This window comes from Maylandia zebra, linkage group LG16 (genome assembly GCF_041146795.1).
Source record: "Maylandia zebra isolate NMK-2024a linkage group LG16, Mzebra_GT3a, whole genome shotgun sequence".
NCBI lineage: Eukaryota > Metazoa > Chordata > Actinopteri > Cichliformes > Cichlidae > Maylandia > Maylandia zebra.
In genome coordinates, this window is record NC_135182.1 from 14318570 (window position 1) to 14344011 (window position 25442).

Genomic DNA, 25442 nt, shown 5'->3' on the forward strand with positions numbered 1-25442 from the left:
TTACATCATTCATCAGCCAAACTTGCTTTAAATACGTTAAAATGAAATAAGATTAGAAAACAAAAGCTGTCAAAGGTTGTGTCTACCAAAAGGTACTAATAATTGTAATATAAATAATAACACTATTTATATGTTATATAAACATCTGTGCCTATTGTACATTTCTGTATTACACCCTAAGGTTAACCAAAATGCGGTGGTCATTAGTTTAGTTCAGAGTTTCCCATTGACTCCACTAGTGTATATTGGCTTTTCTAAGCCTCTTGGTTTAGAAACATTGGAGTTTATTGGGATTCAATAACACTGTTGTAGCTTATTGTCCAATAAATGTTAACTTGCTATCCTGCTGTTTTGTTGGGGTTGGTCAGCTTGTTTGTTTTCACCTGGCAGCACGAGGACAGTGGTTGGCCAGCCTGTTGAACCTGAGAACTTTTTGAGCTCAGTCCAGGTGTTGATGGTGTCGTGGATCAAGGGTTTGGCACTTAGGTTAGACAAGTGGAGTGTTCGGCTTGGGATTAGCAGACGCAGGACATCCTCTGGTTGTGCAGTGCCACACTGTGGATCAAACTCAATCGTGGTCCAGCGGACGCAGTCCGGGAATGATACCTGAAGCATGGTGAAACACAAGGGAAATCAGTTGCAACTTAAAATTCTAGAATTTTCTCTTAACACATTTTAAAACCAGTAAGCATGGCAAGAGATGCCTTACCCTGTACTGAGTGACCCCAGCTTGTTTGTAAGGGTGGTCACTCTCAATTACTGCATAATGGTTAGAGGTGGTACAAGCGGAGAGGCCCTGTTCAGGCTGGTTGCCAGTAGTGCTGTCTGTGGATTGGTTTGGGTTAAAGGTGGGTGGGGCGTATTTTTGGTTCAGGGCAGAGACAGCGGGTAGCAGCTCTTGAACCAAACCAAACACCTCAACAGCAGCCTGGATGTGAAAGAACAAGCAGTTAGCCGCAGTGCTACACCAGAGAGAAATGTGGTATTTTAAGAAGACAGGTAAACCATCTGAGTGTGAACTAATACCTTTGGTACAGATGCAGCCACGGGGCCTATGTAGGCCAGGATGAGGGGCAGGAGCATAGAGAACAGGCTAGAAGAGCTTAAAAGCTCAGGAATATCATCCACTGGAGACAAGAAAGGACAAAATGAAGAAAGGCCGAAATACAAGCAACCAATGTTTTTGTAATAGCTGTGTAAAATTTGCTATGCTTACCATCAACAGCAAATGCCCTGTGAAGGAGATCCTTTGCAGCTCTAACCACAGCACTGACCACAGACAGAGCTCTGCTACAGTTTTTGTCTTCCTCATTGGCTTTGCTCAGCAGCTGAGACTGGAGGTCCCCATCATACTCACTCCTTCAACAATGAGACACTTAAGTCAGAAAAAAAAAAAAACAACTTTTGATACAAGCAATTACAAGATGCTAGCTTTATGCATACCTGTAATAGAGAATCTGTGGGATCTGTCCTCTGGTCTGGTTGGTCCCATTGCTACTCAAGCTGCAGGTGCTGAAGGTGAAGGACACACCATCGGAGCACTGCACTGTGGTCATCCCTCCGTCCCCATTAGCCGTCCGGCTACCGTAGTTCCGTAATCGCACTGCATACTTCACCCCCTCCTGCAACACGGTAAATTTATTAAATAAATATTTGCCTTTTAACTATAGACTGTATATAAAAATCTGTACTGTCATTTTAAATTCTTGAGTTTGGCATTTTGCATGTTGACACCTCTTTATCTCTCTTTTTTTGAGCATATAGTGCCAATTCATCAGCTAGCTTGGCAAGCTAAAGGCCTTCTTTAGAGTATATGGGCGTATCACGCTAATGTTTCAAATACAATTAGCTGCACCACAAGCCATATTATCTGTCAGATATCTGCCTTAAAAACACTCATGAAGGCACTAACGACAGAAGCACAGCTGAGAGGTCTAGTTTAATGACTTAGCCTCGGAGACATTACATTATCTTAAAGCTAACCATAAGTTAAACAGATCAATATATATTAAAAAAAATTCACCCCCTACAGAGCAGTCACAAAGAGGAAATTTGTTATTAGGGCCAAACACATTTATGTACCAGGTCGTATACTGCTTATGTACCTTAAGTGGCACAGCCTTATCCAAGCGAATTTCAGCAATATCACTAGGGGAATCGTCAGTGCTGTATGTGCCCTTCACCAGCTCCAGAGATGTCCACCTGTGAGAATGCGCAGAGTCCCCTGGGTGCTCTGTCTGCGCCTGAAGGTCAAGGGAACAAAGAGATTCACAAGAATAAATAATTCAACTGACTGGAAACTAGTTCAGCAGCACCACAAAACAAATAAAAAAGCAAAAAACCTTCAGTCACTTACATCATCAGCCAGCACCTCTAGCTCATACTCATGGATGCCCCCTCCTCCATATACGCAGACACCCACAAGCACAACGCCTGGCTTATCCACTGTCAGACAGATGGCATCCGGCGAGCCATTGCCTGTGTTCCAACTGCGGCCCTGGCTTGTTTTAGTGAAGCGGTTCGGAGATGCTTTCACTGAGTGGAGCGAGTTCAGCCCATCAACCTAATAAAGGATGAAATACTAAGAAATATAGCCAAACACACGTGACGACGAAGATAAATAGAAAGACACTAAATGTTTTTTTTTAAATATATAAAAACAAAAACAAAAATCACAATCCATAATTTTAGGTAGCAATACTCGTAATAAAGTGTAAAATGACCAAAACCCTCCAAATGTCCAGAGTTCAAGCAAACACTGTAAATGATGGATGGAAAAGGTAAATAATTCAAAGGTTGCTAAAACATACAAAAGGCATTCACAGAAAAGAATAAATGAAAGTGAAATAAAACCATTTCATGCTTGGTATGCATTAGTAACTACTATTTATATCAGCCTGTGACTGCTGAGAACCAGACACAGCTGCAGAGGGACCTATCCAGGTACTCTGGAGAGAAAGTAGTTTCCGTGACAACAGACTTGGGGGGAGAGGGTTAAAAAAAAAAAAAAAAAAAAAAGTAGTTGTTGAGGGCAGTTGTCAAGTAACGTTACTATGGCAACAGGAGCTAAAGAGTCATGACTGCAGTACATGAGTATAAAAAGAGTGTGATGATAATTAAATGTAGAGTGTGAACGATGGAGGCCAACAGATGTCTGCCACTCATACCTAATGACTCGGCATGCTGTATAGACAATACAGAAAAGCTCTGAGCTCTCTGTTTTTTTTTTAAAGCTGCAGTAAGGACATAGTGTGTCACTGAGAGAAATTACTTCAACAACAATAGAGCCTTGAGAATATGAAGAATATGGCACAAGACAGGACAAAAGAAAAAGAATGAGAAAATGCACGAGTGACAGATTTCTTTTCAAACGTTGGCTGAACTGTAGTGACTGGGATGCAAATCAAATCCCTTTGAAAACTACAAATCAATGTGATCAAAAAGGTTGCTTTGTCAAAGCCCAGAACAATAAGCATGTACAGATGAAATTTCTGGTAATGCGAGTGGGGCTTTGCAAGCGCACACAAGGACCATAGCTTAAAGCCAAAACAGTAGCCCCACATACAGGCGTACTGTGGGAGCATAGGTCAATGGCTACTAGAGCACATTAAGTTACCTCAGAGCCCAGGGCAGAGGCGGTGAGCTCAGAAACGATGGAGGCCAGCAGGCCACAGGTGTTGGAGACCAAATGTGGTGAGAACAGTTCAACCTCCCTCCTCAAACTCTTCCTCACAGGCAGCACCACAATCACCAGCATCTTCTCTAGTACTTCCCGGAAACTGGTCATGCCCATTAGGTTCTCCTCCGTCTAAAAGGTGGAAGCAATATTACTAACTTAATATGATTGTTTTGATTTCTTTTATAGGCCATCTAGGTATTTGGATGAGAATGTGATAGTGATCAAATTGAGTTATCTCAACATGTCCACTGACTGTATCGATAAACAACTAAACATTAACGCAGTGCCAACTCACATGGCTGAGCTTCTCCATATGGGCCACCAGCAGGGGGAAGCGGTGAGCAAGGGCCGAGTCATTCTCTGTGCTTACTTGTTTGACCAGTGAACGCAGCAGCACCTCCCCATCATAAGCAATGGGCAGGATGGAGGTCAGCTTGACCGATGTGTTACACAGAGCTGACATTACGGCTGCCAGGAGACGGCTGCTGGATGTACGGAAATTAGCCTCAGCGATATCCTGAAATACAGCAAAAATAATGGTGAGGGTCAGTTTTTCCCCCCTCTTTAAGCCTTCATCTGAAATTATCTGAACATTGTTAGGTAGAAAAAGGGTTTGAATAATGAAAGTACAGTAAAATGTCATCTAAAACTAAAAGATTTTTTTTAATGTGTCAACAAGCTGTATGAAATCATCATACTTGGTCCAGGCAGTTGAGCAGATCACACAGGCAGGCCCACTGCAGAGCCGGGGTTGGATAGAAGGAGTGGAAGCAGGCGGTGAAAGTGTTGTGGCACTCCTGCAGCACAGCTTCCAGCAAAGTAAGAGGCTGAGACAAGTAGCCTTGTGGGTCATTGTCCAGCTTGGTCAGGCAGTTGTCCATGCCTTCTGACAGGATCTTCTTCAGCAGACTGCGTGTCTTTCCTACGCACTCTGCCAGCTTGCTTGACTCCTCCACCACAGCCTTGGTGCTGGCTAGAAATCAAACACGGGAAAAGAAGAGATGTAATCAGAAGACACAGTTTAACTAAAATGCACTTTTTAAGAAACAAAAACATCACAATCACTGATTGTCTTCTAACTTTTTAATTGTTTTATAAATATAAATCTATGTACATACTATATATCATTTGTTTAATGTATAGTAACAGTTTGAATAAGACTCTTTTGTTGTTGCAAAGAAAGACTTTGACGTCGTCCATCTATCAGTCATCATGCTGTCAGTGATAAAGTGCTTTGTGTTCCTACCTGCAATGGGAAAAATCTCACAGATGTAGACCCTGAGCAGGCGAAGGCAGCATGTGCCAACAAAGCGCAGTCTCTCAAGGTCGAGCAGGGTGGCGGTGTACTGGAAACCCTTCAGCCCTCGCAGTTCCTCCACACCCAAAACCAAGGTGGTCCAGCTCCAGTGAAGGATACTCAGCAAAGACTCAAAACACTCCTACAACGAGATGACACAGCGTTGTTCAATTTTTTTTTTTTTAAGTGACCTGTTACATAACTTGCAGAGAGACACTTGGACAGTACTCACCACTGAGACTGTACGAGCAAATGAGCGTTTAAGGATATGGACTGGTTCACTGGTTTGCTGTTTGCCTTTAGATGCATTGCCATCATTTGAAGGAAGCCTAACGTTAAAATATGAAAAGAGAATAAAGCTTATTTATTGGACAGGCACCAAAAAATAAAACAAACCCCCCAAAAAACATGCACCACTTTTAACAAAATGAGAGTACTTGCCTGTAAAGCAGCTGAGGTATCTGACCTGCGTTGACATCTGTGCCATTGTTTGACTTCTTTGAGCTTTTGAACTGAAAGACAACACTAAATGGGAGGAAAAACACAAATCATGACACATGAAAAATCAACATGTGCAATGTAAAAGAATGTAACATATAGAAAAATAAACCATCAGCTCTACTGATTTATCACGGTGACTGTAAATCAGTTTTACCCATCATCAGTGGTGATGGTAGCCTGCCCATGGGAGCCGCAGTCACTGCTGGGACCAGACACTCGGGCCCACGCCACATACCACCAGCCAAGCTGCAGCAGCACCGGCTCATCAAACATCATTGCATATTTCTCCCTAAAAATAAGATCACCATCAGTTAAAGCCATTTAAAATGATTCTGCAACATTTTCTTTACTGAAATGGCCACAAAACTAAGTGCTAAAACCACTTTCAAAAAATACAAATACATTAACTATACCTGGCAGCACAGTCATAAGCCAGTACATCAGTCTCAGCCAGCAGATCACCGTCTGTCTCATGGTCACCACCATCGGGGCCAAGCTCAAACAGCTGCACAACAACAGAAACTGATTAATATATTATATAAATTAAAAAAAAAAAAGAAAAATACTGCCCGTACTAACCCATAGACCCCTTTAAGATACACCTATGGTAGTAATTTCAAAATCCTACATAACCTTGTTTTGACTTATGGTTTTCAAAAACTTGCACATCCATGCAATTAAAGCATTTTTTTGTAAAAATATTTCAAGGGACTGCACACCTTGATTTTGGCAGTGTACTCCCCTCGTCCCCCGAACAGGCCCAGCCCACCCAGCAGGATGTCTGCGTCGGCACAGAAACGGATGGCCTCCACAGAGTGGGCCGAGTAACCCCAACCACCACCGTGACCTGCAACATCGCATAAGGGAACAGTCAGGTTATGAAGGTCACAAAGATGATCACTTACTTTCCATGGCATTTTTTCTCACTGAATGTTACAGATTAAGCAGCTGCCTAGTTTGATATATTGATGAGATCAACATCAATATATCAAACTAGGCAGCTGCTTAATCCCTTCAATCAGTCAGTGCAAGTCCTGTCTCTTTCAGTCATTACTTATGAACAAGAACTAACTCTCAAAGCGGTTCACAACACTGTAGTCCTCCTTAGAGTAGACCTTCATCACGGCCTGGGTTTCTTCCTCAGCGCTGGCTACACCCATTTTCAGTTCCTGCATGGCAGCCAGTGTATCCAAGCAACCTAAGTGGAAGAAACAGCATAGTTCATCTTACTAACAAATGACAATCAACAGAAGTGGTCATAGCATTCTTGCAATCACATCATTTGTTTGACTGAGGTCAAATCAGTTTTCTCTTGAACTGATTAAAAGGTGATACTACAGTCTCCCATGAAAAACTTACAATAAGAGTTCACTCATAAAAAGAAGGAAAAACAAAAAGCCAGAAAAACAACTTAACATCCTACAGTTATATACAGAATAACATTTCTATAAAAGCATAAAATTAAGTCCAACTTGTTAACAACCAGTCTATCACATTGGATAATATTGAATGAACAGCAGCTAAAACTTGAAACACCCGGGAGCTACATAGACTAAGCTAAAGCCCCATCAGAGAAGTTAAGTCAATGATTTAATAAAAGGTAATTACAAAAAGATCATAAGGCCCATAAGCAATTTGACACTGTAAATGCCTAGTGTAAAGGATTACCAAGGATGTGTAGGGCTCCATGAGAGCGAGTGGTGGTTGCTTGTGATCCTGACGGTAATGCAAGCTCTGGACTAAGGATGCTACAGCGAGCCTGCAGATCTGTTGCAGAGGGCATCCTGGCATCAGCTATCACTGCATTGTAACACCACATCTCTCTGGTGGCTGGCAAGAACCTAGAAGCAGGAGGAAATAATGACAGGGATTAAACATGCAAGGAATTAGAAATATTTCTGGACTAATGAAAGTGCAGCAAAGAGTTGAGATGAAATCCAGCTTATCCCTTGGTTAACATAAGCATAGACCTCACACTGACCTCCATATAACATCATACACTGGGTCCAGACAGAGGCCAAATCCTTGCAGGTCCTCCTGCTCAGAGTCATTGAAGGTTCTGCAGCTTCCATCCATTTTGTTGATAAGCAAGCATTTAAATGGTGGTGGCTCAGACACAGAGGAGGGCACGAGGCCAATGATGTGTTTGCTGGCAAAGATCTCTGAAGTAGCTAGGACATGGGAGTTGATAAGAGCCTCATCGATTCGCAAGAATGTCTGGTCCCCACTGGCTCCGATCCATGTAGCTTTTCGTCCATATTTGGCACCGATATTGGGCATGGGAGACGGCTTGGCATTCCAGTAGGGCATGTCCAGGATCGGCCGACCAAGCTGCCCTTTCTGGAAAAGCAAGGAGAGTGTTAAGTTTCAGAAACAAAGTGCAAAAGAAATCTGCAGCACTTGCAAAAGCAATCGTGACCGATTAAAACAAAGGTTACATTTGTTACATTTAAAAGATTACTTTTGCATTACGGTAGAATTGCAATAGATTCTGTTTACTCACCGAGAAGCTGCCAAATGTGAAGACCTGCCCATCCACGAGGAGAATAGCTGTGTGGTTACTGCCTGCTGTCACCTGCACACTCGGACCAGGAAGAGCCTGCACCAGAGTTGGAGAGCCCCTAAGCAGGGAAAAAATTAAATGAATTTGTGTGTCCACAAAACTGCAGTTAATGTATGATTGTAATGTAGTTTTCCCTCTTAATACCCATGACATTTGTCTGTTCTGCTATAATTATTTAATGTTTAAATAATACTAGAATATACAGGGATAATTACAGAAACTATTCTACGGCTAACAAATAATTACTTTTACTTGAACATACATCTATCACATTAAAGAAAAAACAAGGTCATCTGACAAGAATACCTGGAGTTGACATCCCCATGTCCGAGCTGCCCGTGCTGACCATACCCAAATGTGTAGACATCTCCATTCTCCATAAGCACCACTGTAAACCAACATGACGATTACTGTACTCTTACTAGTTGCTTTAAACAACTTCTATAATTATCAAGGTAAATCTAACCGAGTGATTGTTATGAGGGAAAAGCACCCACCTGAGTGGTGAAAACCACAGCTGACCTGAACTGCTCGCAGTTCACAGTCAAATCTCACAGCCCCCGGGGGGTAGGTTGTAATTTTGCTAGCATCCTTCTCCCCACGCTCACTGCTACCATCTATAAGGCAAACACTGAAGTCAGCACATTTGAGCACAGAACAGAGAGTGAAGTTTAGTAGCAGCTTTAGACCGCTGAGGTGGAAGCCTCTGCACAATCCTCGAAAAAACAGAGCTGGAGGGAAAAGAGGTCTTAAAAAAAAAAACGAAAGGAGAAAGGGGGGAGAAAAGGGAAAAAAGAAAAAAAAAAAAAAACGATAGCAAGGAGTGACACACCGTCATAACAAAGGCTTTTGATAACCAGTTCTGTTATAGCTTACCAACAGTTTTGAAAAAGAATTGAGGGTTTTTGTCTCTTATGAGTTAACAGGAAGTCTGGTTTACCCTGAGCCCTGCAGGAGGTCACAGCTGTGGTGTGTGAGAGGAGGAGGTTGGGATAGAGGAGTGCCATGCATTACAGTGAGTACAGTGACTGAGAATATATTCAGGATTCTTGTTTTTTTGGACCAAAATAAATATTGACTGGCTCATGGTGCCAAAATTAGAGGGGTTAAGAAATTAGTTCATTGTCACTACACTTAATATTAGAGAATAAAAAGAGTGCTCCTAAAATGACATCTTAAGCACATGAAAGCAGTTTTGGAGGTCAAAACCAGGCACTGCCATAATGCCTGTGAAAACCATGAAGAAAAATGCTTATTAGATGCAACCTAAATGACCTACACTTACAAATGCACATCAAACATCAAAGCAAAACAGACTAATAAACCACTCAGTGATTAGTGCCAGTGGGACAAGTTATGCTTCTTATGTCTTTAGATGGCACATATCATTAGTTTTTTGCTTTACATCTGCACACAAAGTGATATATTTGACATTTTTGTAGCCAAATGACATTTTTCTTAATATAAAAAAAAAAAAAAAAAAAAAAAAAAAAAAAAGGGGGTTCAACAGGTATTTAACAGTCACATTATATTATGTTCTCTGTCCTCCAGGATTATGCTGGTTAGACGAGGGGGGGGGGGGGAAAGAAGCAAGGATCCATCTTCATATCCAGCAGTTGTTTTTCCAAAGGAAAGTGATGTTTTATTCCAAAAAAAAAAAAAAAAAAAAAAAAAAAAAAGTTTAAAAACCCACAAAAAACCCCTACAAATATATGGCCATATTCGACTTATTTGATTAATGTCTTAACAATTTCAACACTTGAGTGTCCAAACAATGAGTGTCCAAACAAAGCTTAATGTTAAGATGACACATCTAAGCCATTTCCACGAAATGTTTCACATTTAAAATGTGTCAGACTTGTCAACTGTCAAAGCTTACTCTCCCCAGTGTCTCTGCTTGTAATGCAGTAGCTTTATCTATTTGCTATGGGGGTGACGGTAAATCCAGTTAGGCAATGACATAGCTTTCTACCTTCGTCTTACTAACTGCATCGTACTCCGTGGATGAAAACTTTGAGACCTGGTGAAGATACAAGAGTCCTGCCTTCAAAGAGTGAGAGGAGGTGGGCGGGACAGCCAGATTGGGAGATAAGTCAAAGGGGTGTCTCTGCACCCGTTGAGTTAGTGAAGACCGTAGTACCTTTGTGCTTGTCCCGTTTATGCCTTAGTGCCTGAAGGGGTCTTATTCTGGCTAGGGCCTGCTCACGCTGGTTCATAAAAATGGGACCGGGGAAAACAAGGGGGCCTGGGGGAGAAAGAAACTTTCACATGCATGCACAATGCTCACAAATGGGAAACAACACATGATAATACTACACCACAACCATACACATATGCTAGAAAATGTAAAAATTAAATAAATAAATAAAACTAGAGACACAAGCAAGGGGGAAGTCACCAAGGCACGACACCCAAGCTCACAACAGCACCTGTAAGTACCGGTAACCTGAAACTTGATTATTTATTTATTTATTTTTTTAAAAAGGATGGACATACAATTAAGCCTATTTGTTACATCCATCTCCATAGTCTCTCCTATTTGAAATGTCTATCACAGAAATGTGTCCTTTCTACATCCCAAAACAAACACTTCTTCATTAAAGTTAGTCCCCTAGCTCTGAATCATACCTCTTCCCTCCTCCAACCTATGCCGGCGATTGATCCTCTGTCGTTTCTCCTCCTGGCGGATCTGAATGTGCTCCTCAATGTTGACTCCTGGAGGGGGAGGGACAGGCACAGCTGAAAACAAAAAGGCCGCAGATACAGCCAGCCCAGACAGGATGCAGGAGGAGGAGGGAAGGCAAAGCAGGGCGGAACAAAACAAGACACACATCAATGAATGATGGAGAGACATGATGGAGAAGCAACGACTCTGCACGACACAAGGATTATAACCAAGGATGAGTGACAAGTGCGCAATGTATTCAAGCAAATGCAACAAACATTATGACATGTAGCATAAGCACCATGCCTTCATAAGCTTAGCATACAGTGCTTACATTAAGCCCTGGACAATCTTTCTCAGGTATGTACAGCTAAACATATAGCTGCTACAGTCACATCATCTATATGCATTAAGATTTTAACATGCATATGATTTGTCAGTCTTTGCAGCTTTAAGTGAAATGTAAACAATGCAGGTGGTGTTTAAGCCAAGATGAATATACTGCATGAAGGACAGAGCATAAAGGATAAAAGAAGAGCATATTTTCATGAAGGCGCAACAACCAGCGCAAGTAGCTCTCCAGTTGTTTTACATTTCCCTGACCTTTAAGATGGGGAGTTGTTTAATGATGGACGATGTATCTGATTTCATACTTTGCACAGATTTGGAGATATTGTGATTAAAGCAGGATTCCCATTTACCTGCACTTTAATCTATGACCGATTTCTACTCTTTGATCACCTTCTTATTAAAATGGTTGAGACTTGGTACTATGGATATAGAATGAACAGAACAGAAGTGACTACACATGAATCGCTTTAATCTCAAGTTATTTAAATGTATATCAAATTATAAATAGCACTATTTCTAAGTTGGCAAACAGAGTGCTTCCTCTCTTAAAAACCAAAAGGAACGGCTTTATTATTAATACTGATCCTAAAGTAGAAACAAAAAGGACAACAAAACTGAGTACACTTATTAGGGCTGTTCGATATAACGATATATATCGGATGAGGATATAAAAACGTCTATCGTTTCATTTTACGCCATCGTTTGTTTCGTGGTGTTGCAAATAAACTGTTTACGGCAATATTTTTTCACTGTTTTGATGGTCAGTGTAGTGGCTATATTAACCCTCTGATGCATGAATTATGAAAGCCTTGGTCAAGATTTTTTTCTTAAGTGCTTTTATTCTTCTCAGGACATGAAAAAAAATGTTTAACTCTTTTTTTTTCAAAAATATGTTTTTTTATAAAGTTATAAACTTGTCCACTCCAGTGGACTACATGCGCCTGAGCACTTAGCATGAAATACTGTGAATTTACTGTAAAAATTAATTACCTTGTGTTCTATTGTAAATATACAAACACTTGTTTGCTTGTATCCTTTGAAAAACATCTCAGCAATTTTTTTGGAACTTTCAACTCATAAGGCCCCAATGTTTAGACGTAAATAACAAAACCAATCAACAGTCCTAGCTATGAATCCTACACCTGAATATGGCAAACTATCTCCAACAAGAGAAACATTTTTGAGTCTACACAGTTCTATAACGATGCAGGACAGTATTACCAAGCCCTTAGTAGCATGCTGGAAGAAAACACAAACTGACATCTTAGTCTCTGCATCTCCAAACAGTTCTATGTTCATCACACCTAGGCTGTGCGAAAGTTTGCAACGCATCCAGGGCACAATGGCACACAGCATTGCATGCAGATGTATTTGGTCTTCCGTGTGCACACAACATCATGGCACCTGTTTGCATTTTTCACCTCGGTCAGTTGGGGCCAGTGATATCCTGTGGCAAACCTGACCTCACAGGCTACTTTGGTGACTGCTCTCCACTTCACGGGTTGTGGGGTCCCACTGGGTCTTCCTCTTTTGCATTGCTGGAGGGAGAATCTCTTCTCTTGTTACTGACAGTTCTTTCCCATACAAGTTGGTGTTGTATGTTATATTATCAATTAGATCTGCTGGAAACAGATGTCTGAAGAAATCTATGGGATCCTTCCCCTCCACATTCAATTTCCACTCTCCTAGAAAAGGAGGCAAGTCTCCAACCAAGTCATTGTCTTGGACTTTCCAAATATTTTTGCGGGCTTGAGTATGGTCAGGTGCCATGTACCCATCTCCCACAGCTCCCTGATCATACTGACCTTCCTCTTCATCCTGCCCCTCATCGTTCTCACTTTCTGCATCCTGACTGTCTGTGTCTTCATCATCCGTAGTTCCAATGTCTCTGTTCTGCTCTGGCAGCCACTCTCATCATCACTGGACTTATCACTGAACTCATCATCACTGCACTCATCAATGAAATCATCATCACTGGAGCTGGATGGAATTTCCTGGACTATTCTGTACGCTGCCTTATTCTTTGCTGCATTTGAAGTCTACAAAATATGATAAAATAATTATTATAGTAACTCAAACTACAGCTGATCTGCACAGAAATATATATTTTAAATGAGTAGCTTATAAATGTAACAATTATATGCTTAATTATAACCAAAACAGTCCCAAAAAACAGTGAGACAATTTATGACTTATGTTAAAAAAATATAGTGGGTAATGCATGATGTCCACTACAGTGGACACATGGTTAATTGTAGTTTTCTACATATTAGACATAACAATTTCTTAACAATTTCTTTCGGGCAGGGATAGCTCAGTAGGTAAAGTGGTCGCCCCATGATCGGAAGGTCGGCGGTTCGAATCCACTTAACGGCTACCCTGAGGTACCCCTGAGCAAGGTACCGTCCCTACACACTGCTCCCCGGGCGCCTGCTTAGTGGGCTGCCCACTGCTTCACTGAGTGAATGGGTCAAATGCAGAGAAAAACAAGTAATTTCCCCATGGGGATCAATAAAGTATCCATTATTATTATTATTATTATTATTATTATTCCAAACAGATAATATCCTTCCCTAGATGTTACTGCATATCATCATATTTTTTTTACCTGTTGGGCTCTTTTAGCATAGAAGGATTGACAGGATATGCCAGCAGTGGTCGGCAGGGGTGACAGTTTGTCTGCCATCTTTGATTCAGAGGAAATTTACTTGCAGTTGCACTAACTGAACACTGAATTGACCTCAATGGAGCATGGCAGCAGAGAGCACTCTAGAGGCTAATATGCAGTTCCACCATAGAAACCAATGCATTAAAGAGATATGTACGTTTTAGTAGCTGTCCACTCCAGTGACCACTATGCATCAGAGGGTTAATTTCTTAAAGTTCTCTCTTTCTCTTATATTTAATATAACCACAATACTGACGGACAAGCGACTGTTAGTATGTGTTGTTGTTAGCAACAATGATGGTAAAACCATCGCGTGGCTCTGCCGTCCGCTTGTTTATTTTCCACATAAACCTTTCACAATAAAGCTCAAGATCCTGTTGAGACTTTTCAAAATAAACTGAATCACGTGAAAGAGTATGCAGCGTTTACGGATGAGAAGCAAAAAAAAAAAAGAGCCGTCAGGTGCTAAAAAATAAACCTTAGACTCAAATGTTAGAACGGGCTTTTCCACGCATCACGCCGTGTAATAAATAATCACAAAGAAAACGGCGGCCATTATAACTTATGACTAAAAATGTATAGTTTCATGCATCTGTTAAAACACTGGACTCCAGGCACATGACGCCCAGCTGGAAACACTTCACGCAAGTCAAGCTGCCCGAGATTTACAGAATTTACAGAAAATGTTAAAATTTTATGATTCATTTCGTCATCGGACGATAGATGTCTTATATCGGGATATGAGATTTTGGTCATATCGCACAGCCCTACTTATGATGTCCACTAAACCCAACTGTATAATCATCAAAATACATAGACCTGTGAACATTGGATCTTGCTCAGTTTGGGATTTATGGGCTTTATCTGTGTTTGCATTATTCCTCAAAAAGTAACCAGAAGCATTAAAAAACAAATAAATAAATAAAGCTACTGCACAATACAGGAAGAATGCAGCTAAACCAAAGCCATAGTATCACTAATGAGAAGAAGCAGTGGTCATCCACTGAGAGCAGACACTATGGATTGTAACTCTGGTCATCAAGAGAGAAAACGAACAATGCGAGGACACTGCATAACACCAGGCTCTATGGATGGTGTCAGAGAAAAAATAAAAACAACAAGCTCCTTGCTATTTGGCAAAAAAAAAAAAAAACTACAAGATTAAACTTTGCTAAAGAACGAGAAAAGAAATGCGATGTCTATTGAGAGCACACATTCTTCAGTCAGATGACATCAAGATAAATCTGCTCAGCTCAAATAAGACCACAACTACAACAGTCAATGCAATGACCAGCAGCGAAGCAGTGAGGTGGGAGTGCGATAATAAGGGGCAGCATGAGAGCTAAAGGTCTTGGGGAGAGAACATTTATAGATGGCAACCATAAATGCCTGTGGATATACTAAAATACTGGCTGACAAGATAGCACCCGGTCACCAGAACCCTTCCAGCATAACAACAATTCGAAGCACACTGCCAAAACCACACAAGAGGAGAAACTATCTCGCCTCACTCGAATCCAACAGAACACCTTTGGGGAGTCTTAAAGAGAAAAATGGAGCAACATAACCACTCTAGAAAAGAGCAGCTAAAACTATTTGTCTCTGAAGAGCAGATTTTTCTTTCCAGAAATTTTGTGCAAAGAGCTGTGAAAAGCCATCATTCTAAAAAGTTGAACCTTTTGTTTCATAAAAAAGGAAGAACAACCTTACTGTAAAGCATTTACTGCAAAGTGAATCGTTTGATACTCTAGCAACACTGCACAGGCGTGTACTCACTTCTGTTATGTTGACAGAATTGCAGCCTCTAATTTAGAACTGCCAGACCAGAGGGTAGTGCTGTTATGCACCGCCATCCTCTGTATTTACCACGATTGGATGCCACAGAATAACCACATATACCTCTACTCTCAGCAGTCCATGTAACTTCGTGTTCTCCTGTTTATGCGGGAAATGTTATATCCTGCAGCTTAACAATGCTGCGTGCCACTGTTGCTCTCCCAAATGCAGGTGTAAACCATGCAGAGGACTTAAGGACTTCTTGGAAATGCCGTTTCTCTATTTCTCACTGTGATTGGCAGAGCAATTTCAGAACGATGAGATATGTGGCACACAGAGAGTCCTTTTTTTTTTTTAATCCTTACTTGAATATTTCATTGCCCACTCCCTTTGCACTTTTACACTCACATGAACCAAAATAGCATGGGCAGCTCTTTGGCTAGCTCCTTGGATTTGTCACTGCGCCAACACGATTAAAATCTGGGCTTTAATATGCTGGAAGATATCATTTAGCATACCTAACAACAGGTCCAATGGAATCATCTCCTTCACAGCGTCAAAGATGCCTCTCTGCCTGGCCTCCTGACCATCGAGCTCCCTGGCACAGGCTTTGCAACAGCCACACGCTGAGCAGCCAGACTCTCCAGATCCACAGCCACAGATACTGGTTCAAAGTAAACAAACAAAACAGATATTCATATCACTTTTTTTTTTTTTAATGCAGTTAAAAAGATCCCATCAGTCACGAGTATTTTTTTGGTTCCTAAGAACACAGATGCTGTCCTGACATAAGTCTCTTACCCTCCCGGCACTCTGTCTGGTCGTCCACTACTGACACAACTGGCACCGTAGCCAGTGCAGTCTCCACACACTGTGCAAACCATGCACTGGTCCAATTTCCACTTGTGCATGCCTGGCTGGCACATCATGCTCTTCTCTTCTTTCTCCTCCAACTCATCCTCTAGGTCCTCATCCATGGCTGTGGCCATGTTCTCAACACCAAATGCTACAACAGATATGTCCACAAAAAAAGAAAATCATCAGATCGATCAGAATTTAAAACGGTACTTAAATGGAAAACTCAAATTGAGTGATTTTATTATGTTTATCTGTCTGTGTGTGTTTGTCCATCTTCTCACCTTTTCCTGCCTGGCTCATGGCTCCGGTGTCTCTACCACACTGGCCTTTGTTATTCACCCCAAACGTCCACACTTCACCGTTTTTGGTCAGAACACATGTGTGAGCCTTACCCATGGCAACCTGAGTTACAAAATGACCTTTGAGGTCTGTCACCTGACCTGTAGAGAGGAAAATAATATTGAATATAAAGATTTTAGAGAATGAGCAATTCTTTTGGACACAAAATTTAATTATTGTAGAGCGTTGATTAAACCAGACAAGGGAATGTTGAAATATCTATGCTCCGTTTCTGTCAACTCACAGGTGCTGTCACTGTATATAGCATCTTTGCCAAACATGTAGAGTTCTCCATCCTTGGTGACAATGCTGCTGCTGCCATTGTTGCATGCTGTGTACACGGCTGTCTTGGTCTCCAGTTTGATCATTTTCTTGGGCTTGTACGGCTTGGGCTGTCTACGACTTTTAGCTGAAAAAAAGAACACAACAGACATCACATTTAGCTTCCTCAGCCAAGTTGGCTTTCATTCCGGTTTTAACAAGGTGAATGTTTGAAAACAGTCATCTCACTAGATTCTCCATCTTCCCCTTTGCTGGCAGACCCTGTGAAGAATACACTTCCATCTTCAGCCACTAGCAGCGCATGAGAGCCATCATGGCCGACTGAGAACTGGACAATCTTCGGAGATTTCGTAACGGGCAATTCCACCCATTTCCCTGCTGATGGGCCACCCTGTTTTATACCCAGACTCTGGTATTTTCCTGTATAGTAGATCTAAAATAAAACACAAGGAGACTCATTTAAACACATGCAAAAAGACTGAAAACAGTTTGGGTTTTAAAAGAAAATTTAAGATTACAAAATGTTAGTCTGAGGCTCTTATACTAAAGTTTGTTTGTGTGTATGCTGCCAATTCAAATACAAGAGCTTTTAGTCATATATGTAAAAGTCTGGTGTGGTATGCAAAATAATTTTTATGACTCAGATTATCCAGCACTCACTTTGGAAACAACTCCACTACCTCCAGTAGCATTTGAGAGAACAGTAGCATGCATTAAGCATACCCAATCTGGGTCATGAGTTAAATGCTTATACTTTCTTATGGATAAAATTCATCTGTTCCCATTGTACCCATCCACTCTTGGTAATATGCAGATAAAACGCGTTGTGAGTTTAGGTCTCTACACAAAGGAATGTGTAACACACAACTATCCTAGACTGCTATCTACTGCAGAAGAGAAGCACACTGTGCCACACCTACAAAAAATAAAAAGGCACAAACAATCACACACCCAAACCACATTCATAGTTAGCATTCTCATCTTATTATACAAGAGAGTATTGTAAACCTCTGATCACTTAATTACTTGTATCGACAGTTTTGATAACACCTGTTGATTCTACTCTTATATAAATTCAAAAACTATAGGAAGCTTCTCTTCCAGTCTGCCTTGTTGTGCCTCCCTGAAGTTGCTGACATTGTACTGTAGGGCGAGACTCACTGCATAGCTGGCTGAAATACAGGAACGCCAGTTCAGAAGCTTTTTAGCTCAGCCTGCCTATAACCACTAATAAAGGCTGTGTCCTGACAGCACAAAAAAGGCAGACATTAAGACATAAAAACAACTCTGTAATTTTGTATTATTTAAAGATAATTTAGCTAAGAGGGCTAGCAAACATTTCCTAAACATAAAGGTCTGTCTTATTAGGCTTTTGTGCAGCTTGATGTTGGAAAATCTGACTAAGGCTAACTATGTACAGATGTTATAAACTGCAGGAATGTTAAATTGTACGATGGGCTTAATGCAGTCAAACAAGCAGGAACACAACTGAGTCCTTCCCCCACCACAGGTTCACCCTTCAAAGTGCCTGGTCTGTCATTGGCAAGACAAAAGCTCTTAAGCTCAGCAGCTGAAGCGCTTCCAACATTCATTTTTGTTAAACATTTCAGACACGCCACCAGTCTCACCTTTCCTGAGGCAGTTTTCATCAGAGCAAACTCCCTGCCTGCTCCAAGCAATGCTGCCTCTTCATCAAAGCCTGTGCCTGAGAGAAGAACATAGCATTTAGAGCCAAAAACACAAGGGGACAGGATTGGAAGTACTGTGCACCATTTTTTAAAAAAAAGAATCCCATTAAGTTATGAGCAATTTTTGACACATTTGCAACCTTGCAAACACAAGTATACTGCAGAATGCTTCCAGCAGGTATACAAAAGCATGTGAAGCTTTATTACACATATTATCTGTATTTTGCATCACTTACTGATGATGTGCAGATCCTTCTCGAGGTCAAAAAGAGAGATGCCACAAGCGTGCAGACATTTCCTTGCCAGCTTAAGCTGCAGTTCCTGCTGCAGGGCCGGGTCTGAACTCATAGTATAGATCCGTACTACAAAACCATCCTGCAGGAAAGAACACAGCTTAGCTTCATGGCAAAACACTGCAACAGTGTCACGTATGGTCCAGGCCCATTTAACAAAAGACACTTCTGTTTAGAGAAAATGCATCCCTGCTCCCATCATTACAATGGGTCACACCCAAAGTGAATAACTAATGAACTGCATGAAGAATCAATTACTCATTCATTACAACTTATTAGCTAGTCTGCTGACTTAGCCTCTGGGGATAACGGACAATATTTTGGGGGCTTTTAGTGTGGACATCTAGCCCAAAGCTTCTATCTCAATCTGCTCATCATTGTGTATATTAAAGCACATTCACTCTTTTGCTTTTCATGATAGCTGTTTACATGTATGCAGCCAAAGCCCTCTCAAATAAAGTCAATAGATTTTGGACTACAAACAGAAAACAAAAAGTTTTAGGTGCAAAAAAATCTTGTCCATTCTTCACAGGTTCTACTTATTAATCAACTCAGAATTGTGTTTTATATATAAATTAGTGGAGAGAAGTACTGAAATCCCCTTCAGTGACAATATTAATAGCATGGTGTAGAGCGTGACACGCTGATTGATCACATTGATTCATGGCAGAGCGCAGGACATATGACTATGGCCGTGACGATTTACAGAAAAGAAAACAGTAAAAATGGGAAGACCTCGAGGAAATAATTATAAGATAACAGGGATATAACTGAGGGGTGGATGCTGGGACGTGGGACTATTCTGGTTTTCACTGCGTGGTGATAATGACAGACTCATCTAATGTGCTTTAATTTCCACAGAGCAGAGCATATGGGCCTCAAATCATTAAACTCCAACTATAGGTGGTTTAAGCTGCCAGCTGATCACTATAAATGCATATAGCTTCTGAGCCCCATGCAGTACTCCACCCCCTTTGATTAGTGTAGAAACAGCCTTGCTGCAATGGCAGATATATGGATTTCAGAGACTCCCCTCCCCCACTCACATTACAGAGTGCTTATGCAGATAACTGCTTGAGAGATTAAGCTCTCCAGAGAATACCCACATGTGGTGCCATTTGCCTCACTGCCACACACACATATACACAACACACACAAGCACAGCTGGACCCCCTGTACGGCACAGCTGGTGATCAGCTGAGAGTCTTTTTGGAGTGAGGGAGGGACAGATGCCTCACTGGTCCAGTCAAGTTGAAAAGTTAACCTCATTTTAACTAACAAAAGGAAACGAAGCAGATAGCACTGTTAAGAAGGTAAGGATGTCATTGCACAAGTGCGTGTAAAAATGATTTGTCACTATGAGAATTCATACCAGCTGGTATGAAGTGGCCATCTTTCCCCATTCAATTCAAGTTTGACAATTCAAAAGAGAAGCAAAACAATTCTTTGTATAGCCCTTTTTCCATTTTTACCTACTTGGGGCGGCTTGGTACGGACTGACACAGGTTTTAAGGTTTTCCATTAAGTGGTAATATCTGGTAGGTACCACCAGGTACTTTTTTTAGTACCTGAAAGCGATCCGAAAATGTGACGTCAGACTGATCAGCACATCTACCATTGCCTTGATGTCTGCTTTTGTTGTAGCGTTCATGTCACACACAAATTATGTCACGGGATGCTTGGCTGTGTTGTTATAACGACCCCACACGCTTAGGTTGTACTCTATTGCAATGGAAAACACACTGAGCCGATCCAAGTAGGTACTAATGGAAGACGTGCTTTTCTGAGCGAATCAGCGACTTGTTTTTTGAATCTGGGAACTTCATGGTCCAAGCGTGGTACTCCACTGGTAATCCATAGATGCTATGCAGAGCAAACCAAACAACATATACCGTCCACAGCAGCCACCGTTTTTTTGCTTCTCTTAATGTATTCTTGATATCTGATCGCACGCCATAGCGAACACTGCTGTTTTTCCGTTTGCAAATGTTTCAACTAATTTTCAGTCAGCCTACATATAGCATCCTCACTGCTGGCCTCTGCATTGGTTGAATTCCTTAATCCTGCTTTCTGCAGAGCCTAAAAGCTATGCAAATGGCTATAAATGCAGGGCCATAAATCCAGCAGTTGCTTCTGTTGTCAACAGCAAGTTTCTTGATGCTTCCTGTGTAGTCATCAGATGAGTAGGGCAAGACTTCCTGTTCCATCTGCCAGTCACCGTTAATGAAAGCAGATAACTTTCAAAGGCTTAAAGCTAAATCGTTGTTTGACAGATGATTTCACAACTGCATTTAGGCGAAATACGCTGCCTCTCTGCCTTGCCATGTTAATGGACAATCTAAGCCTGTTCAAACATGATTTGTCTATTGACCATGGACTATAAGCAAACTACAAATGGAAACCAGATAGCTTCCTGCACCGAAAGCCTTTTACCTTGCCTATAGATTTATATTAATGTGAATAAATTTGCAACTATCTTAATTCAAAATTCAAAACTACAATTTCATTAGAATTAAAAAGAAAGTGGGTGCATAATAAAGCCAGCTCTCTCCCCTGTGTTTACAGCAGACTCAGCAGTACAGATGCACAGCTAGCTTCTTCAGGGTTTAGTTAAACATGCAGGAAAAACATATATTTTGCATACTGAATCAGTTTCAGTTTAAGTTCACCACATTCTTCTAAGAGTCTAAAAAAGATGAAGTGTGTTACTGTAAAACTGAATACTGATGGGCTTTAGCAGGAACACTAAACTTACATCTTTGCAGGCTGCAATCTGGTTAATATATTCTCCATCAGTGAAGATGATGTTCTGTCCATCTGAATGCTGACCTGCAAAATTCAATGTGATGGTTAATATACCTGATATTTTGTTCACTGAAAATTTAATGCCTAATTGAGGTGTTTAAATACAAGTCAATAAATCACCTGGCATTGCAACCGTCCCCTCATGCTCCAGAGTCTCAGGGTTGATCTTCAGGGCCGACATACTGTGGTTACTTGTGTCCCGATACAACAAATACCCCTGAAGACAAAACACAGATGATCAATGAAGTCAATGACTAGCTCCAATCGTGTTTATATACACACACACGTGTATACGTACATATATACACACATGTGTATATAAATACGTATACACGTACACATATTTCAACGTTTTCTTTATTCTTATTCAACAAAATGTAAGAAAAATGTGTACATGTCAATATTTGCATTACTCACCTGAGCAAAGCCCAGCCAGGATCTTTTCTCCTTTCGGTTTCTGATTCGAGACGTGGAGTTGTACACGTGGCCCTGTGAGGAATTGAATACACACGAGAAGACAAAAACTAACAGTTACAAGCCTTAAATAAAGTCATACAAAACAAAAAAGGTTTATTTGATGAATAATGAAAATGATCTTAATTTTCACTTTTAAAGCACTGCTGTAAAAAAGTTGGAAGAAAAACCATGTTGCTCCAAACAAATTTTTTTTCCATAAACTGGGTATTTTTAAAAAAAATAAAACATTTTGAAGTTTTTTGAAGCCAAGTCATTTTCTGACGCTGCAGAAAGCTTTTGAAAAATTCAAGCAATATAACTGCACAAAGCTGATATGCAGCTCTTGCTATCAGCTGATATGCAGCTCTTGCTACGCACCCTGACAGTGCCGCTGTATCCAGAGCCCACTTTGTAGAGTCCATCCTTGCAGAGCAAATACAGGAAGGAACCATCAGTCTGCAGGAGGCAGCGCTCATCTTCATCAATGGTCACCTCCTTCAGGACCCACTTGTTCATCAAGGCTGCACGTTTGATGCCATTTCCAAACCAATCCTGGATCTGAATCTTTCCCACCAGAACAGCCTGTACACTCCTCTGTAACGCGTTCAGTATGGTGGGAACCTGGTGAGATTTAGGAAGACAAGAAGGAAAACTTGCAGTTTCCTGTACATTTTTTTGTCTGTGGCATTTTCACACAATCTCCCATGGCAGCCATTACACATACTTCTGATCTTACTGTTAACACAAAAGCAAACAAACACAAAAGAAAAAAAGAAACGGAACATAGACAGGCGCAGACCCACATTTCCCAAAAAGCCTGACTGCCATTGTGATGATTCATAATCCAGTTAATACATAAAAGATAAGCAAAGAAGGGGAAAAAACAAATACAAACACAGCCCAGTGTTTATATAGGATAAAATGTGTGAGCCTACAAGTCCCCGCTATGCCACAATCACATGTGGAAATTGCATCCAAATGCAGAAAAAGGAGAAGTATGTTTTCAGTCACAAACCCTTTCCACTTATTAGCACTTGCTGTTCAACTTGGCAAAGAATTCGAAAGAACAGCTTGGTATAGAGCAGAGGAAATAAAAAAAACATTGCAAAAGACAAGCTATGGACAGAAGCAAACAGAAGAATGAGTAATTGGCGGAAGAATGCAGTCAGGGTAAAATAATCAAACCGGAGATCAGAGCAGCCTGACATTTTCCAAAACTCAATTTGTGCTGTCCAGACACTGCCCTGAGACTCCCTGCACTGAGAAACGCATGGAGCCAGGTTCCTTTATCCACTTCAGCATGCACTTTGGTAATCAAAAACATGTTTACCAATATGGAGCACATGAGAGAAGGGTTACATGTTCTGGTGGAAAATGTTTAGAAACTGAAAAGATCATATTCAACGGATTCCAGCTTGTGCTTAACCAAAGAGGATCACATAAATGTCTACTTCCAAGACATCTGACTGAGATTTAAACAGATAATCATTTAAATATTGTGAAATCTCAGAATGTACTTGTTCTAGAAACGCATAACAAAAAAGTACAAAGACTAGGGTGGACTGACACTCTTCTTACATTGTCTTTGATTTCGAAAATGAATCATAGACATGTAAAAAGAGTTAAGACACACATGTACAATCAGTCAAATTTGTTTGAATTAGTTGCTTACCTGTATTGTCTGGCAGGCATGACTGCCATTATTTGTAAGAATGGCAGAAACTGCCTGGAGGATCTTCCCCGTGTCTCCCCAGGCCACCACCAGACTGAAGAGGCAGGCACAGGACAGCGCAGTGATGGCCTGTCCCGTTGGGTCATTGGGTCCTGTGCTCCGAACCGTGGTCTCCAACAACAACTGGAAAAGAGACTCTGGCAAAGCAAAAGAAATGGTTGGAAGGTTGGCCATTTGAGGAAACAATTAAAGTGTAATATGTAAAGATGGCTGAACAAAGTAATAACGACAAACGTTATATATTTGGTAGATTCAACATAAAAATAAGCATTTTATACTTCAAATACAATATGCTAATTACATTGGAATGCATTAGACAGTACACATACTGCTTTACCTAACACATCAGGTGGCTCAGTCTGGAAGCCCTCAGGCTGTTGTCCCTGCAGCATGTCCAGCAAGGCCTGCAGGCTACGCAGGCACAGCAGAGGGTGAGAGAACCGAGTCTCTTTTATCAGCTCAAAAACCCCACACAGGCCAATGCCAATGATCTGCAGATGCACCAAAGGAACACGGTTTCTATGAGCTAATCAACAACGCACTCCAAGTTAAATTGCTTTCTTTTATATATTTTAAAACAAACAGATGAGCATGCCCTAAAAGGTTTGAAGTGGATGTTTACAGTCAATGCCACTACATCTGATCAGGGCCCCACAGCATGCAGAGGACTACGAAGGACTTAGATTTTGTATAATGACAGACCTACTTGGCTATGTGGAGAAGAGTGGAAGGCATTCAGCATTCCCCTCTCAGAATTGCTTGTTAGTGAATCACATAATGATTCAAATGTCCTTTCATGTCTCATTGAAGAACTTGTTTTGTGAAAGCTTAAAATCAGTGTAACGAATATAGTATAATGGATTTTTTTTTTTTAATGTACAGGAGGATACAAATGGCACAGCACGAAAAAATAATGGAAAATTGCAAAACACATAATATTTTTAAAAAGACTTTCAAGATTTTTGTAGCTGAGACTTCACTGACGCTTACGATCACAGTGTTTGTTAGCCACCGTTATTGAGCTAAAATTAAAGATCAAATTGGCAAATATATCAATACCAATCATTTCATAGGTATCAGTGATAAAACAACATTTATCTTAACAAAACTGATTAGTCAGGATTATTTTTAAACAATGAAGTGTGAAACAAAGAGTGAAAGATCACTAGATCGGGACCAGAAGGAGACAAATCCCTGAGAGGATTGCATCGTGATGGGGATCTGGTTTTTAAAAATAAATAAAAATAATAGTAATAAAAAAAAAAGTCAAATCCAAAAATGCTGTGAACGAGGGAGCAGCAGCACTCAGTATTCATAAGATGCAAGTATTTTCATTGAGCAAAAATTTTCTGTCATGCAGATTTAGAAAGCTAATTTAGACAGTTTTATTAGAAATCAAACTGTAAAATTTGCTCTCAGGTGTAAATGTCAGCCCGGCAACAGCAGGGGCACAGAGTGAATTTATTTTTCTAACAGGCACACGGAGAAA

General features: G+C 40.8%; 1 protein-coding gene and 1 long non-coding RNA gene across 19 annotated transcripts in view; both read right to left on the bottom strand.

The window, feature by feature from the left end:
* Positions 1-25442, bottom strand: part of mycbp2 (MYC binding protein 2) — a 64986-nt gene that overhangs the window by 29702 nt on the left and 9842 nt on the right. For 14 of the 18 annotated variants that reach the window (XM_004568013.4, XM_004568012.4, XM_004568011.4 and 11 more), the window contains exons 4-40: positions 24291-24444; positions 23894-24090; positions 22600-22842; positions 22183-22254; positions 21886-21982; positions 21716-21789; positions 18904-19042; positions 18608-18684; positions 17208-17412; positions 16942-17106; positions 16640-16798; positions 16302-16506; positions 16019-16164; positions 10669-10779; positions 10181-10285; positions 8538-8657; positions 8347-8428; positions 7981-8098; positions 7459-7817; positions 7146-7318; positions 6550-6675; positions 6197-6324; positions 5891-5982; positions 5632-5766; positions 5418-5501; positions 5209-5305; positions 4926-5118; positions 4378-4652; positions 3975-4196; positions 3617-3808; positions 2357-2563; positions 2106-2243; positions 1444-1622; positions 1217-1359; positions 1027-1127; positions 710-928; positions 384-606 (exon numbers count right to left, since the gene is read on the bottom strand). In XM_004568013.4, the coding sequence (XP_004568070.1) occupies positions 384-606; positions 710-928; positions 1027-1127; positions 1217-1359; positions 1444-1622; positions 2106-2243; positions 2357-2563; positions 3617-3808; positions 3975-4196; positions 4378-4652; positions 4926-5118; positions 5209-5305; positions 5418-5501; positions 5632-5766; positions 5891-5982; positions 6197-6324; positions 6550-6675; positions 7146-7318; positions 7459-7817; positions 7981-8098; positions 8347-8428; positions 8538-8657; positions 10181-10285; positions 10669-10779; positions 16019-16164; positions 16302-16506; positions 16640-16798; positions 16942-17106; positions 17208-17412; positions 18608-18684; positions 18904-19042; positions 21716-21789; positions 21886-21982; positions 22183-22254; positions 22600-22842; positions 23894-24090; positions 24291-24444 (5755 nt within the window). The remainder of the gene's footprint in view (positions 1-383; positions 607-709; positions 929-1026; positions 1128-1216; positions 1360-1443; positions 1623-2105; positions 2244-2356; positions 2564-3616; positions 3809-3974; positions 4197-4377; positions 4653-4925; positions 5119-5208; positions 5306-5417; positions 5502-5631; positions 5767-5890; positions 5983-6196; positions 6325-6549; positions 6676-7145; positions 7319-7458; positions 7818-7980; positions 8099-8346; positions 8429-8537; positions 8658-10180; positions 10286-10668; positions 10780-16018; positions 16165-16301; positions 16507-16639; positions 16799-16941; positions 17107-17207; positions 17413-18607; positions 18685-18903; positions 19043-21715; positions 21790-21885; positions 21983-22182; positions 22255-22599; positions 22843-23893; positions 24091-24290; positions 24445-25442) is intronic. The other 4 variants (XM_004568014.3, XM_004568003.4, XM_004568007.4 and 1 more) reach the window with 3 other exon arrangements.
* Positions 12785-14143, bottom strand: LOC143412999 (uncharacterized). Its single transcript, XR_013093555.1, has 2 exons — positions 13665-14143; positions 12785-13095 (listed from the first exon to the last, which is right to left on the bottom strand). It is a non-coding gene; the product is annotated as an uncharacterized LOC143412999 (long non-coding RNA).